At 43.3% G+C, this 15,044-nt stretch overlaps 1 protein-coding gene across 1 annotated transcript in view; it reads left to right on the forward strand.

The window, feature by feature from the left end:
- ESRRG (estrogen related receptor gamma) overlaps positions 1-4,168 on the forward strand; it is a 208,121-nt gene extending 203,953 nt beyond the window's left edge. The window contains exon 7 of the mRNA XM_036277516.1: positions 228-4,168. Within this exon, the coding sequence (XP_036133409.1) occupies positions 228-472 (245 nt within the window). The 3' untranslated portion in view covers positions 473-4,168. The remainder of the gene's footprint in view (positions 1-227) is intronic.
- Positions 4,169-15,044: the final 10,876 nt, after the last annotated feature.

Below are 15,044 nucleotides of genomic sequence, written 5' to 3' on the forward strand. Positions count from 1 at the left end.
AAACCCATACCTCTCTCGTAATGATTCCTATGTTCTCCTGGAGCACTGATAACTATCATCTCCAGGGACTTTGAGACCCAAACCATAGAAGATTTGGAAAGGTGAGACTCTGGGCCAGTCACAGCTTAGAGGAGTTCACGAATCCTATCTGAGTTCCATGACCCTCACACGCACGGGTTTTCCTGCTGGCTAATCGTGTTGTTTCCATTCTCTGCTTTGCTGCACAGACTCCATGCACATCGAAGACGTGGAGGCCGTTCAGAAGCTGCAGGACGTCCTGCACGAGGCCCTGCAGGACTACGAGGCCGGCCAGCACATGGAGGACCCGCGCAGGGCCGGCAAGATGCTGATGACGCTGCCCCTGCTGAGGCAGACCTCCACCAAGGCCGTGCAGCACTTCTACAACATCAAACTCGAAGGCAAGGTCCCCATGCACAAACTGTTCTTGGAGATGCTGGAGGCCAAGGTCTGACGAAAGGCGCCCTGGGCCGTCTGCACGCCGAAAGGGGACAACCTAAGAGTGATGTCGAAGACACATAGAGCGTAGTTAACACCATCGAAAATCAGCAAAGACTGCACTGATCATTTAGCAGCAAGACTATAAAGCAGCTTTTCAGATGTCTCGTCTTTCTTTCTCATTTCTCTTTATTATTATTTCTCTCTCTCTCTCTTACTCCTCCTTTCTCTCATTTCTTGATTATCGGTTCCCTCTCTAATTTCCTTCCTTCCTTCCTTCCTTCCTTCCTTCCTTCCTTCCTTCCTTCCTTCCTTCCTTCCTTCCTTCTTCCTTCCTTCTTCTACTCTCCTTTCTCTCTTCTCATCCTTTCCCTTTCTTCTAAATTTTAATAGCGCTAGATGTAAGAAAAATTTTTTCTCTTCCTTCCTTCCTTCCTTCCTTCCTTCCTTCCCTCCTTCCTTCCTTCCTTCCTTCCTTCCTTCCTTCCTTCCTTCCTTCCTTCCTTCCTTCCTTCCTTCCTTCCTTCCTTCCTTCCTTCTTCCCTCCCTTCCTCCCTCCCTCCCTTCTGCTGCTGAACTTTTAAAAGTGGTCTCTAATTGAAGAGGTGGAAGCCAGCCCTGCCAAAGGATGGAAATCCATATTATGGATGCCAGTGAACTTGTTATGGACCATAACGTCCCCAATGACTAAGGAATCAAAGAGAGAACCCACGCACCTAAGACACAGTGCGGCATACACGAACTGACTGAGTGCAGTATTAGATTTCATGGGAGCAGCCTCTAATTCAACCTCTTCAGCAACTTTGCATCGGCTGCTTCTTATCATTGCTTTTCCATCTAGATCAGTTACAGCCATTTGATTCCTTAATTGTTTTTTCAAGTCTTCCAGGTATTTGTTAGTTTAGCTACTATGTAACTTTTTCAGGGAATAGTTTAAGCTTTATCCATTCATGCAATACTAAAGAGAAATAAGAATACTGCAATTTTCGTGCTGGCTTTGAACAATTACGGACAATAAATGAAGGACAAATGAATCCTGAAGGAAGATTTTTAAAAGCGTTTTGTTCTTACAAATGGAGATTTTTTTTGTACCAGCTTTACCACTTTTCAGCCATTTATTAATATGGGAATTTAACTTAAGCAATAGTTGAAGGGAAGGTGCATATTATCACGGATGCAATTTATGTTGTGTGCCAGTCTGGTCCCAAACATCAGTTTCTTAACATGAGCTCCAGTTTACCTAAATGTCCTCTGACGCAAAGGGTTCGATGTACCTGCAGGGACTCTGGGTGGTGACGCTACCCGCGCTGCACATGGGATGCAGATGCTAGAAGTTTCAGAACTGCGCTCTCCCCCCTGGGAGGTGCAGCTGCCACGTGATTTCTGGCTGTCCCGGTGTTAGGGATGAGTTCCTGCCAGTTTGCCAAGTTCCAGACCTTGCTGCAGAAGGAGCTGTGAGCAGTAGCCATTGAAGAGGCACTAAGGCGAATGCCAGGGTTTCAACCACTGCACATCGTCAAAGACAACGGATGCCTGACCAAATTCGAAACCCGTCTGTCGGAGTTGATTCATTTGGGAATGTTTGTTTAAATTAATCTGCAGTTTTTTGCCAAGAGCTAAGCCAATAGATCTGCTTCTCAACCAGTGTTTGTCACAGCAAGAAAGTCAGGTTCCAGACTGTTCAGAGGTGAAATCTAATGAAGAAATCAATTAGATGCCCCCGAAATCTACAGTCGCTGAATAACCAAGAAACAGTAACCTCCATCAAATGCTATACCAATGGACCAGTGTTAGTAACTGCTCCCTGTACTTTGTGAAGTCTTACTCTATGTACACAGATGTAATTAAAATTGTAATCCTAACAAACAAAAGAAGTGTAGTTCAGCTTTTCAATGTTTCATGTTTGCTGTGCTTTTTCTGACTTTTATGTTGCATTCAAAGACTGTCTGTCTTGTTCTTCTTGTGGTATTTGGATTCTTGTGGTGTGTGCTTTTAGACACAGGGTAGAATTAGAGACACTATTGGATGTACAATTCCTCAGGAGACTACCGTAGTATATCCGATTCCTTACCAGTGATAAGGTTCTTCCTAATAATAATTAAGAGATTGAAACTCCAAACAAGTATTCATTATGAACAGATACACATCGAAATCATAATAATATTTTCAAAACAGGAATAATTTCTCTAATGGTTTATTATAGAATACCAATGTATAGCTTAGAAATAAAACTTTGACTATTTCAAGAATAGAGATAAGTCTAATTTTTAAACGCTGTATATATGGCTTTCACTCACTCATCTCTCCGACGTTGTTATTAACTCGCTCTGTGTTTTGCAAAACTTTTTTGGTGCGGATACGTTTCCAAAACTCTTGCTACTTTGTGTGATTTAAACAAAATACCTTGGGTTGATGTTCCATCACCCTCATGCTAGAAATACTGTGTATCTATCATTAGCTATATGGGACTATATGTAGATCGTGGTTTCTCAGTAGAGAAGTGTCTGTAATGTGATTCTAGATAAATCATCATTAGCAATTCATTCAGATGGTCAATAACTTGAAATTTATAGCTCTGATAGGGGTTCAGAAATTGGCACATCCCTTGAAAACTAACAAGAGAAAAATCCAACTCCTGGGAAAATAAAAAGGTGCTGATTCTATAAGATTATTTATATATGTAAGTGTTGAAAAAGATTCTTTTCCAGAAAGTCTGTGCAGGGTTTAAGTTGCTACTATTCAACCACACTAGGTATAAATAAAATATATACAATAGATACATCGTTTTTAACTGTATCACATTAAAGTACTTGGGCTTCAGAAGTAAGAGCCTACTAACTGAAAACATGAGATGGAGAGATATAAAAAGAGATACACTTTTTTGTTTTCAGTTTAAGTGGAACAAGTATCCCATAAATAGGAAACACAGCTAACATGCAGATGTAACAGGACTGCACAGGCTTTAGGACAAATGCTCATCCTGCACCTCGCTGGAGGTAAGTCTTTGCGAATTTCAAGCAAGACCATTTACTTAATGTGAAGTTCTGGGAAGTTACAAAGGTGTATGTTTTAGCCATATGATTTTAATTTTGATTTTTGCTTCTTTTTCAGTTTGTTCTTATTTAAAGCAATATGATTGTGTGACTACCTGCTGTTACACTTGTGTTTCAATCAGCTCAGATTGTTGTATTTATGCCACTATTTTGCATTTAAATGATAACATAAAAGATATAAAAAATTTAAAACTGCTATTTTTCTTATAGAAGAGAAAATGGGTGTTGGTGATTGTATTTTAATTATTTAAGCGTCTCTGTTTACCTGCCTAGGAAAACATTTTATGGCAGTCTTATGTGCAAAGATCGTAAAAGGACAAAAAAAAAAAAAATTTAAACTGCTTATAATAATCCAGGAGTTGCATTATAGCCAGTAGTAAAAAGAATAATAATAATAATAATAAAACCATGTCTATAGCTGTAGATGAGTTTCACATCTCTAAAGCAATTAACTGTATATTTTTGTGATGTGTACCATACCGTGTGCTCCAACCAATGTCCATTTGTGTAAATGTATTTATTTTATATTGTATATATTGTTAAATGCAAAAAGGAGATATGATTCTGTAACTCCCAATCAGTTCAGATGTGTAACTCAAATTATTATGCCTTTCAGGATGATGGTAGAGCAATATTAAACACACTTCCACTTTTGATTGTTCCTCTCCGTGGTGTTTCTTTATTTCCCCCACAAAAGAAGCCGATCCATCAACACTGCCCTTTGTGGCTTCCATCGAAAGAGTGTCTCTGAGTACCTGTTCCCTAAAAATAAAGTAGGAGTTTAAATAAGAGCTATATAAAGGCTTGTCGGAATGAATTCGAGGGTGCCAAGAGACATTTTGCATATTTAAGAGGATGCAAAGTGTCTCCTGGCACATTAGAATCCATTCTGACAAGCCTTTATATAGCTCTTACTTAATCTTCCAGCATCCCCACACCCTGCGTTACTCAGAATTATCTCCTCTGTGGCAGTGTCATAACAGAGAACTTTCCCCCTGTTTTAGGATCACGTTAAAACTAGAGGTGCCTGTTATTTCCCTCCAGCCACAGTGAAGTCACGTGTGTGCACCGGCTGGCCCAGCTGCAGGCTTCAGGGAGGAGCGTGGAGTCCTCGCTGCCCAGATTTCCTGAATGAGAAATCAACGGGCCTGCAGGTGGCCAGCGTGGGGGAGGGGAGCTGTCTCCCGGCTCCAGAGGGTCAGCAGGGTGCTGACAGCAAATAGCCTCCCCTCGCCTTTCCACTCGGAGGTCACAGCCGCGCTCGTCCCCTGGACCCGCCTGGAGCCATCACCAAGGTGCTGATATGTGCGTCCTTCTCTGCCTGGCGTGTGAGTTTTTGTCAGCGTGTTGGTCCGCTGTATTTCTCACCTTCCGGAGGTGCCGGTTCTCTCGAGAAGCAAACTGATGACACGGTTTTAGGGACACGAGATGGCTTGAGTCACTAAGACGCGGGAGCCAGCCCCAGAACTCTTCCTTCCTCCTCGTCTGAGGGCCCATAGAATCGGACGCGCTCGGGTAGAACAGGGACAGAGCAACAGACAATCCTGGAAGGATAAAGTCCTGCCTGGAACCTTCCAGGTCGTCCTTGTTTAAAAATAGGTTACATGTGGATGCCTTTCAAGAACTTAGTTGTCGGAGTTCTTTTGCTGACGTCCCATACGTTCTATGCCTTAGGATTTTTACGAGCATTGTCTTGGTCCTGCCTTGTCACTCAGGAATGCCTCAGGGGTAAAAGAAAGTAACAACCCATTTGGGCATTTTATGTTGTGTTTCTGGATACACAGCCAGCCAGTCCTGGGACAAATGGGTTCTTCTGTTTAAGGGTCACTTTTTTTTTTCTTGTACGTGTCCCTAGCAGGAACCAAACCTGGGACTCTTTGGTCCACAGGCTGATGCTCCAACCGCTGAGCCAAACCGGCCAGGGCTAAGGGTCACTTTTATTCGCACCTGTTGTTTACAAGTAATTTTCTTAACATAGCGCTCCCAACTAGGCTGCAAGTTGGAGTCACCTGGACAGTGTTAAGAAGGCCATGGTAGCCCCAGCCCCTGAGATTGGGGTTGAATTGGTCCCAGGCGTGACCCAGGCTTTGGGATAATGGAATGAAAACCCTCCAGGTGAAGACAGCACTGCTTTATTATTCTATTTTTATGTTTTTATCCTCACCCGAGGACATTTTTCCATTTTTTCTTCAGATAGAGTGGGAGGGAGAGAGAGAGAGACATTGGTGTGAAAGGGACACATGGAGTGGCCGCCTCCCCCAGGATCCCAACCAAATTGCTACCTGAGGTACGTGCCCTTGACCAGTTCAGACCCGCGACTCATTGGCCAGGGCGACAGCACTGCTTCTGATGTTACACATAAATCAGCCACGAGCATCCTAACTTGTTTTTTAAACTGTTCATACATTGGCTCTGAATTTTTGTGAGGGTTTTAGACCATTTATAGACAATCGAGACAAAAGAATGTCTTTTTAACTCACGCATCCAAAGGCCACGCAAGCCACTGGGATTGTTTTGACCTCCACTGTCCCCACCCCCTCGCTGCCCTGCCCATCCCCAGGTGTTCCCGCACACTCAGAGCTGTCTTATTGTTGACCTCAAGCCACACCTTCTGGTCACGCACCATATAAAAATGGAGACACCTGTTTAGAAACTTCTGCAGAATAATCACAATCTTATTTTTATTTAAACTTTTAATGCTATGCTTTTGGTCCTTTCATCTGCTTTAAAATGGATTTAGGTGTGGTTCAAAAATACCTATTTGTTTGTTTTTGTTTTCCTGCTATCAAAAGCAAAATCAGCAACAAAATGAGAACAAAATTGGTTTCTCAGAAGGACTTATCTGACCTGTATTTTCCAGGGTGCTGGTTTAGGTAAGAGGTAGAAATAAGACAGGCTCCGTCATTCTCGGGCCCGTGCCAAAAATCTAGGTACACTTTGCTAAGTGTGAAGTTTACTCTGTGATTCATCTGTAAAAAACAAGCGAGGCACGCTTGGGTAGGTTTCTGTTTCATCCACAGTGGTTTACGCACTGAATGGATAGTCCCGTAGTCCCACAGACACAGAAGTGTTAAAATCAGCGTCCCCGACCCTTTCAAACCTCTAAGTCTGGCCTCGTGTTCTTTGGTAGCGAGGAGAAAAAATAAAACCGGGCAAGTAACAGTCGATGGATTGCACACTACATCTTATTATGAAACAAAATAGAAAAGAAAGGAATTTCAAACTAGAATCCCCCTCCCCCAGGAGTATTTGTCTTGTTCTCCATGAAGTTAAAGGTCTGAAATAATGTGCCCATCAGGGGCTCAATGTTGCATGTCCCACCCAGTTGGTCCAAGGGCTTGTTATGATGGTAATGACCGACCGAAACCTGATCTCGGATCGCAACAATGCGATTCGACCCGCTCCCCCGCTGGGAGAAATATTTTATTATTGTCAAAAGTCCTCCATAGAGATTTGTCTGGCCTGTTCCTGTTTAAATTACATTCACAGAAAAACCGCATTACTATTTCTCTGAAGTGTGTTTGAGAAAAACAACTAGCCTCAAACTGTGGGGTTCCTGGCTGGCTCAAACTTGTCTATTAGCAAAAGAAGTAGAGTAGGTGATGCTGTAGCTGTAGGAATATCATGACGACATCCCCACAAGAGATTTACATGCTGAGTCCGCGGCCTAAAAGCAAGAGAACTTCCTTCTTCAGTGCCAGGTTATTTACCTGGTGCATCCATGCTGCCACCTTACAAAAGGAAAGCTGTCCCAACATACCCACGTGTGCCCTGGAATGACACAAGAACTTGCCCATGAAAACATTTGCCCCACGTAGGAAGGGTTTTTAAACTTCAGATTGTAAACCAAATGTGTGTGTGTGTGTTGTGTGTGTGTCGGTGTGTGTAAAACTATTTTTAACCAGCACCATGGTAGCCATATAACCACAGAAGCCCAAGCCATGAATGAAAATGCTCTTTAAACATAAATATACTTTTCAATATTGTCTTTAAAAAGAATTGAGGGATCAGGAGGAGGGTGTCAATAGGGGCAAAAGGAGAAACATCTGTAACAAGAATAATAAATAAATAATAAATGAAAAGAATGTCCTAGACCCTATGGGAGTATTTGGATCATATTTTGCTCAAGGCCCTAGACCGCGGCTTTGACAAAATTTCCGAAGCAGTGATGGGTTCCTCAATACAAATGTTGTTGCTGGCAGTCAATGAGAACTGGACCTATTCCCACCCCCCAACCCCCCGAAAAAGGCCATTTTCTTTGTGAAAATCCCAGTGACCTGTGTGATTCGTAAGGGACTGGACTTTGGAGAGCTGGTTTTAGGAAAAACAAACGAACTGTTGGGAGAGGTCGCTAAGAGGAGCGGACAAGAAAGCGACCCAAACCAACACGAGCCTAAATCCTCCTCTTCACCCTCCAGTTCAACCCGCCAGGCTCGGCGGAGTGTCACAGTGTTGTTGGGAAGTGAGGAGCTGGCTGCTTAAAAAAAAAAAAGAAAGACATCGAAAACTCAAGCCACAAAAGCGTTTTCCAAAATGATGTCTAGAGTTCTGCAGGGGTTGCTTTTTGTCTTTTTAAATACGTGATTAAGTATTTTTACAAATGAAAAATACTGCACATTAATGTTTCCAAATATCCTGCAGGTACTTTTGTTCTTTTTGTTGTTGTTTGTTACATTTATCTTTCTTTACTAATTTTAGAGAGAGAGGAAGGGAGAGGGGGAGAGAGAGAGAAATATCGATGAGAGAGAACATCAATTGGCCACCTCCTGCATGCCCCCCCACTGGGGATCTGGCCCACAACCTGGGCATGTGCCCTGACCAGGAATCGAACCGGTGACCTCTTGGTACATGGGTTGATGCTCAACCACTGAGCCATACAGGCCGGGCATTTTTGTATTGATCTCTCTGAAATTCATGATTTCCACTAAAGTTTCATTTTGCTTTGGGCTTCCTTTGTTGAACAAAGTGGGTTGAGCAGGCCCAAAGTAGCAACTTTATTCTTATAAATCAAAACAGATACATAGCTACTATTTTAAATGTATGCATTGAAAAAAAAAAATTATCCATTTCTCCACAGAAATAAATACAGGGGTAGACAAAAAGTAGGTTTACAGTTATTTGTATGGAAAATAGTATAATAGCTAATAAAAATAATAAAAGAATTAATAAAACATAATACAAGAATAAAGACTGTGTTTCGCATGCTCACAACCGTAAGCCTACTTTTACCCTCCCCGGTGTGTACTTCAGAGTAATTTCTAGGCTGGCTCTGCTGTTCAGATATGACGTTTCGATGTGACACAGGGAATTCGGTGGCATGTGACTTCCTCCTTGTACCTTACTGAGACTTGGTGGCGCTGACGGAGTCTGGGGAAAATGACAAATGATAAATGATCGTTTCACGTGTTTGATTCCGTCATCCTGGCTTTAACCTCCAGGTCTGCCACTGACTAGCTGAGTTCCCCTGCTACCCAAGGCCAGTCAATGTCAGCCATGGGGATAAACATCCTATCGGAGGGTTGTTATTAGAATTAAATGAGATCATTAATGAAAACACCTTACTTGGTTCAACATGGTGAGAATTCATGCTTTTATCTGATTTTTATTTTTAACTTTTTTCTTTCTTTTTCCAAAAGAGGCTGGATAGGTAAGACTCCAGGATAATCTAATCGAGACTGAGCAAAAAAGTCATGAGGCAAAACATACGTTGCATTTCCTATCCAGATGCATAGGACAAGCATCCCTTGCTTTTCCAAGCAAAACAACAACAAAACGGACTCACAGACACAGACTGTAGCACCTGCCGTGTGTGATCACCAGAAGGAAGGGGTTTGGGGCGGGAGAAGAGGGTAAAGGGGCATAATTGGTCATGGAAGGAGACTTGACTTGGGGTGGAGAACACAACACAATATACAGATGATGTATTAAAGAATTGTATCCTGCCCTGGCCGGTTTGGCTCAGCGGTTAGAGCATCGGCCTGTGGTCTGGAGAGACCCGGGTTCGGTTCCCGCTAAGGGCACGTACCTCGGTTGCAGTTTGTCCCCGGCCCTGGTTGGTCGTGCATGTGGCAGCCACTCGATGTGTCCCTTCATGTCGATGTTTCTCTCTCTCTCTCTCTCTCTCTCTCTCTGTTCCTCTCTCTCCCTCCCATTCTACCTGAACGAAAAATGGAAAAATGTCCTCGGGTGAGGATAAAAAAAAAAAAAAAAGAATTGTATCCCTGAAACCTATATGATTTTATTAACAAATGTCACCCCAGTAAATTCAATTAAAAAAAAAAGAGAAAGTTTACCTTATACCCCTTGGCTTTTGCGAAAGACCTACACGAGTGCCTGTTCTCACTATGGAAAGAAATCCTGAGAAGGTTTCCCCTTTTACAATAAGAGCCACAGTGTGAAACTCTCGTGGGTGCCTGTTTTAGGACAGCGTGCACCCCACGGTCACAGCGGCTCCATCTGAGCCACCAGAGCTCAGAGCTGTGTCTGGGAGCACCTGTGCTTTGTCCTGGTCGATTTTGTGCCTCTGTTAGCAACACGTGTCCCAAGGTGTCCGGGAGCCTGGCCGAGCCAGGGAGGCTGTCACTCTCCACCTGAAGTGACACTTCATTGAGCGTTTGGATGGAGGTGAACAAAGTTCACGTGCGTGAGTTGAGTTTGGGGCCTGGGGACACTCAGAGATGTTTCCGCGTAAATTAATAATGGCTTCTTCACTTGATGGCATTTCCGCTTATGGAAAGTTTCATAGGATCACAGCATTCATAGGAACCTGTGAATGCTGTCGGTCGCCTGTTTTGAGTGGACAGAGCTAAAGTACCACAAAGTCAGCAGGGATGTGGCCGTGAGCAATGCAGGCTGGGAGCCAAGCCGTGGCCCACCTGTGCCGGGTGCTAAGCCGGCTCCCTGAATGCACGATGAATTGAATACTCATAATAGCTTCATGAGATAAGTACTATTCATCTCTCCATTTCATAGATGGGAAAAGGAGGCTTTGTGAAGGCAAATGACCTGTCCAAGGACAATACTGCTAGTAGATATTGCAACTAAATGTGTATCTCCTGAGCCCGATATCTGAAAATATCCACCCAGTATTTAACAGTTTCTCAAATTTGAAAATTAGATATGACATCTTTTTTTTTTTTTTCTTATATGGACCGCAGGGTTCAATTAATGCTTAGGTTCAGAAATACAGTTCTTCATGTGCTGATAGGACCTTCATTTCCTTCCTCCACCCTAATCTCCTTGTGAGTCCTTGGAGAAAATACAATATTGGTTTGTGTACATAAGAATTTTAATACGCAGAAATAGTGCTGCGTTGACTCTCTCGTTCTGTTTTTTACTTTTTACTCTTCACTAGATTTTTAGTTTTTTGTCCATGTTTTAGGAGAAAATCTGCATAATAAACCATATCCCCTTTTATCCATTCCCCTTGTGATGAGGGATGAGGTAGCTTTTAATTTCTCAATGCAATCAATGCCACAATGAACATCTTGGGATGTTTTTCTTTATGGACCAATGTAATTATTTTTCTAAGTTATATACCCAGGAGAGCGTTATTATTGACCATTTATATGTTTATTTTCACTCCAAAAAATGATTTTACAGAATCAGATCAGTTTGAACTCATTCTAGCAGAGTGTTGAGGTTGCCTCTTTCCATAGAAGCATATCTTTTTATTTTGCTCTTAAATTTTTAGCATTATTTAAAAAAAATGGTATATTATTATTTTGCCCTCATTTATCTGAATATCTGCTCTTATTTTTGTACCAGGGCAGGCTTTCTTTACTGTGAATTGTCTGTTCATAGTCTTTGTTCTTTTTTTTTTTTCTATCAGGCTGCCTATGATTTTCTTCTTCATTTGCAGGGGTTCTTAGAATATTTTAGATTTTGAGTTGGTCAGTTTTAGGCTTTGCAAATGTCTTCTCTTAGTCTGTCATGCATCTAGCAACTTGACCTTTGCTTTGTTCACTAGAAATTAATTTTTATAGAGTATAATTCATCAATTTCACCATCATGCTTTCATAGTTAGAAAAATCTCTAAATATTTTTGCCATTGTTAGAATCTAAATTTCACATTTACATCTTTTAAAATCCAGTTTGATTGTTAATATAAGAGTCAACTTTTTCCCCCCAATCTTTTTTTATCCTCACCAATGTATGATGTCACATCTAGATTATACCAAACAGTCGTGTATAGAGATGTCTATTTCTTTCTTTCTTTCTTTCTTTCTTTCTTTCTTTCTTTCTTTTTTTTTTTTTTTTTTTTTTTTTGGCTTTTTGGACAATCTATCTGTTACTCCACACTGCCATAATATTTTATTGCTATCATTTTCTAGTTTGTCTTAATAGCTGACAGAACATATCTCCACTTACCCTCATATAGTGTCTTATTTTTCAAATTCTTAGTTTTGGGTGGGAATTTTAGTCTTTCCCTTAAATTTAAAAATGTTTCTTTGCAAGTTCCCAAAAGGATCCTTCTAGAAATTTTATTCGAATATTTCATGTAAAAAATTACTTGGAAAAAGTTAACATTTTTACAAATCCAATCCGATGAGCCTGGTATAGTTCTCCATTTATTCTTCTCTGCTTTATTCTTTCCGAGACCATTTTTAAATTACATCCATAAGGTCTCATGCTTGCCTTGAGTCAATTCTGGATGCTTTATAGATTTGTGCCTATTGAAAATTGGCTCATATTTTCTCCTGGATCAGTGAATTGTTTTTTGGGTTTTGTTTTGACTAAAGCGATGCCATTTCACTTTGCAAACTGACCTCTTCCTCTTTGGTGCTGCACTCTGATTGGTCCATGCTGTGAGGGACACTGCTGTATATATGCTAATTGACTTCTGTTTCCTTTCTCCTCCTTGTCTATCTCTCTTGGGTCTCAGGCTCATTGTCATAAAATCTGCGAGTTCATACAACTGCCTGTCACACCGGCCACAACATTTCCTTTTGGGCATTAAGTGCTCTCTATCTCGGACCCACCTTGGCAAGCCCACTTTGTCGCCAAATGTCCCAGAGCTCCAAGCCTCCCGTGTGTCTCCAACGCATGGAGGTCTCCTGTTCCTCCCCTCAGTGCCCCCTTTGCTCACGGTCCTTCCCCCCTGGTTTCCATGAAGGTGGCCCAGCTGTGTTCACGCTTGTTTCCCTTGATTTCTTGTGGATCTGCCCACGTGATCGAGTTTCCTTTGTATTGTGTATTTCCGACTAGAAAGCAGATAACTCCAAGCCAGAGCAGCTTTCTCAGGTTTTAATGTGCATCCTTGAACCCAGCTTAGTGCTCCCAGCTCAGGGGATGGTGTTGTGCCCATGACTGGGCCCCTGGACCAGCAAGTGGCATTATTTCTCCTTCTCTCCTCTCCATTTGTTTACGCAACAAATAAACATTCTACTGACCAAGATCCTGGCCCGCTCACCAACTTGAGTTTTCTGTTCAAACCTTCCATGAGGCTTTTCCTAATCATTGCATTTAAGCCAGAAACGCCCTCCCAGCCTCACTACCCCTTTTATTTTTCTGCAGAGCAGTGGTCACCGTCAAGTCTTTCTCCTTAGAGCACCCCGCTGTGCATGTCCCCTTGTAGCAGGCACGCGCCATGAAGCAGGGTGTGTGTCTGTCTGCTCCTCACTGTAGGACCGGTGCCTAGCGCAGGGCCAGCCCCACAGGCCGAAGGCGTACAGGTGGACGGAGCATCCTGTGCGGGCTGTGGTTCCGGGGAAGGGTGTGGAGAAAGAGGCAGCTCTGTGCTCACCGTCCTGGCCCGAGGGAGGAGAGGCTTTGAGCGGGTGATGGAAATCTGAGCAGCTGGCTGAGAAATGGGAGCCAGGATGTAGCCTGTCTGGGATGAGGAAGGCGTCCCTGAATAGGAAGCATTTGAACTGAGAAAAACTAGCTGTTAGCTGCCCCGAGGAAAGAGGGAAGGAAGAGGAAATGAGTTGATACAGGAGATCCTAGAGCGAGGCGCTCGATATAGGCCGAGTGATCACATTAGAGTCCAGCTGATGACCTCGCGGGTGTCCCTTAAACCGTATCTGATGGCAGACACATGAGTTGGGCGCAATAACTGCGCGCCTCTGCGACTGGTCTGTCAACCCCAACAACCCTGGCACCTTGCGGGTGTAAGTGCCCAGCCTGAGACTGCGCCATGCCTCCCTCGTGAAGGACGCAGCAACATGGAGTAAGTACAAAGGGAAGGTCTCCCAGAGCAATCCCCGCCAGCATGTCGCCGAAGTGATGGTTCTCACCCTCTACCGGGCCCTGGACGGTCCTGTCGTTAACTTTTGGAGACTGCGTTTTGTGCTTCTCACAAACTCTGTGGGGTGTATCTGTCCACAGCGTGTCCCCTGGCCTGGGTCAGCTGGATACCACCTGGACTGTTCCTGTTTCCCTCGCGCCAGATGCTTCGTGTGGATGGGGAAGTTGGTCTCACCCTCTGCCCACTGCCCTCCCTCCAGTTTAAGGTTTATATGCATTTGTTTGGGTTTAAAAGCAGAGGTAGATCTGGCCGGTGTGGCTCAGTGGTTGAGCATCGACCCTGCACCAAGAGGTCGCCAGTTTGATTCCCAGTCAGGGCACATGCCCAGGTTGTGGGCCCGATCCCCAGTGCGGGGCATGCAGGAGGCGGCCAGTCGATGTTCTCTCTCATCGATGTTTCTATCTCTCTCTCCCTCTCCATTCCTCTCTGTCTAAAAATCAATAAAGGAAAAAAAATTAAGAAGAAAATAGAAGCAGAGGTGGTTTTCTTGAATGTGATTCTGATTCTGCCCTCACCTGGTGCTCTGTCTGCCCCTCACAGCCCTGCCCAGTGGGGCTGGAAGGGGTTGAATGACTGCTGCAGACCAGCTGCACCGCAGTTCTGTAAGAAGTCACTTTCGAAACGTCACATCCGTGTTTGTCAAGTGACACAGTCAATGTAGCAAACCGTCCACCCCGCAGCCACGCTGCCCCAGCCGCCAGCAAATGGGAGGAGAATATGTTTAATCACAAGAGAGGGGACAGACTTGTTAAGGAAAGGAAAATTGTTTAAAAAGGAAAACAAAAGTAATAGTGATTTCAATTAATCTTCCTAGGATGGCCCTTGTAGGAACCTGTGATTATCTTCACTTTTTAGATTAGAAAACGGAGGGGGGGAAAAATCATGTAGAGAGCACATGGCAAATAATGAGACTTGCATCCAGCCTGCCCCTAAAATCTGTATTTCATCCATTATGCCAAGGAGCCTCTAAGAACAAATCAAGGCGTGAAGAAGACGAGAGGAAAGTAAGAGAAACTGGGTAAAAAGAGGGGCAGTCATTCCTTTCTTCCCTATTAAGCTTTCATTGAACTACTGTGGCTAATTCCATGTTTTCTTCCTACGACGGTATTCTTTGCTCTCGATCCTGGAACCAGTGTTTTATTTCCGAATATAACGTTGCTAGACATTGAACACGTTTTACTTTAAAGCATCAAATTAGCATGTCAGTGGACCCTTCTTTCAACCGAGCAGTGCACTCGAATGTTGTGTCCATGGGATGTGGCAGAAAAGTGGACAGTGGCCAATAG

The sequence above is a fragment of the Molossus molossus genome, unplaced genomic scaffold (assembly GCF_014108415.1).
Source record: "Molossus molossus isolate mMolMol1 unplaced genomic scaffold, mMolMol1.p scaffold_m16_p_23, whole genome shotgun sequence".
Classification (NCBI taxonomy): Eukaryota; Metazoa; Chordata; class Mammalia; order Chiroptera; family Molossidae; genus Molossus; species Molossus molossus.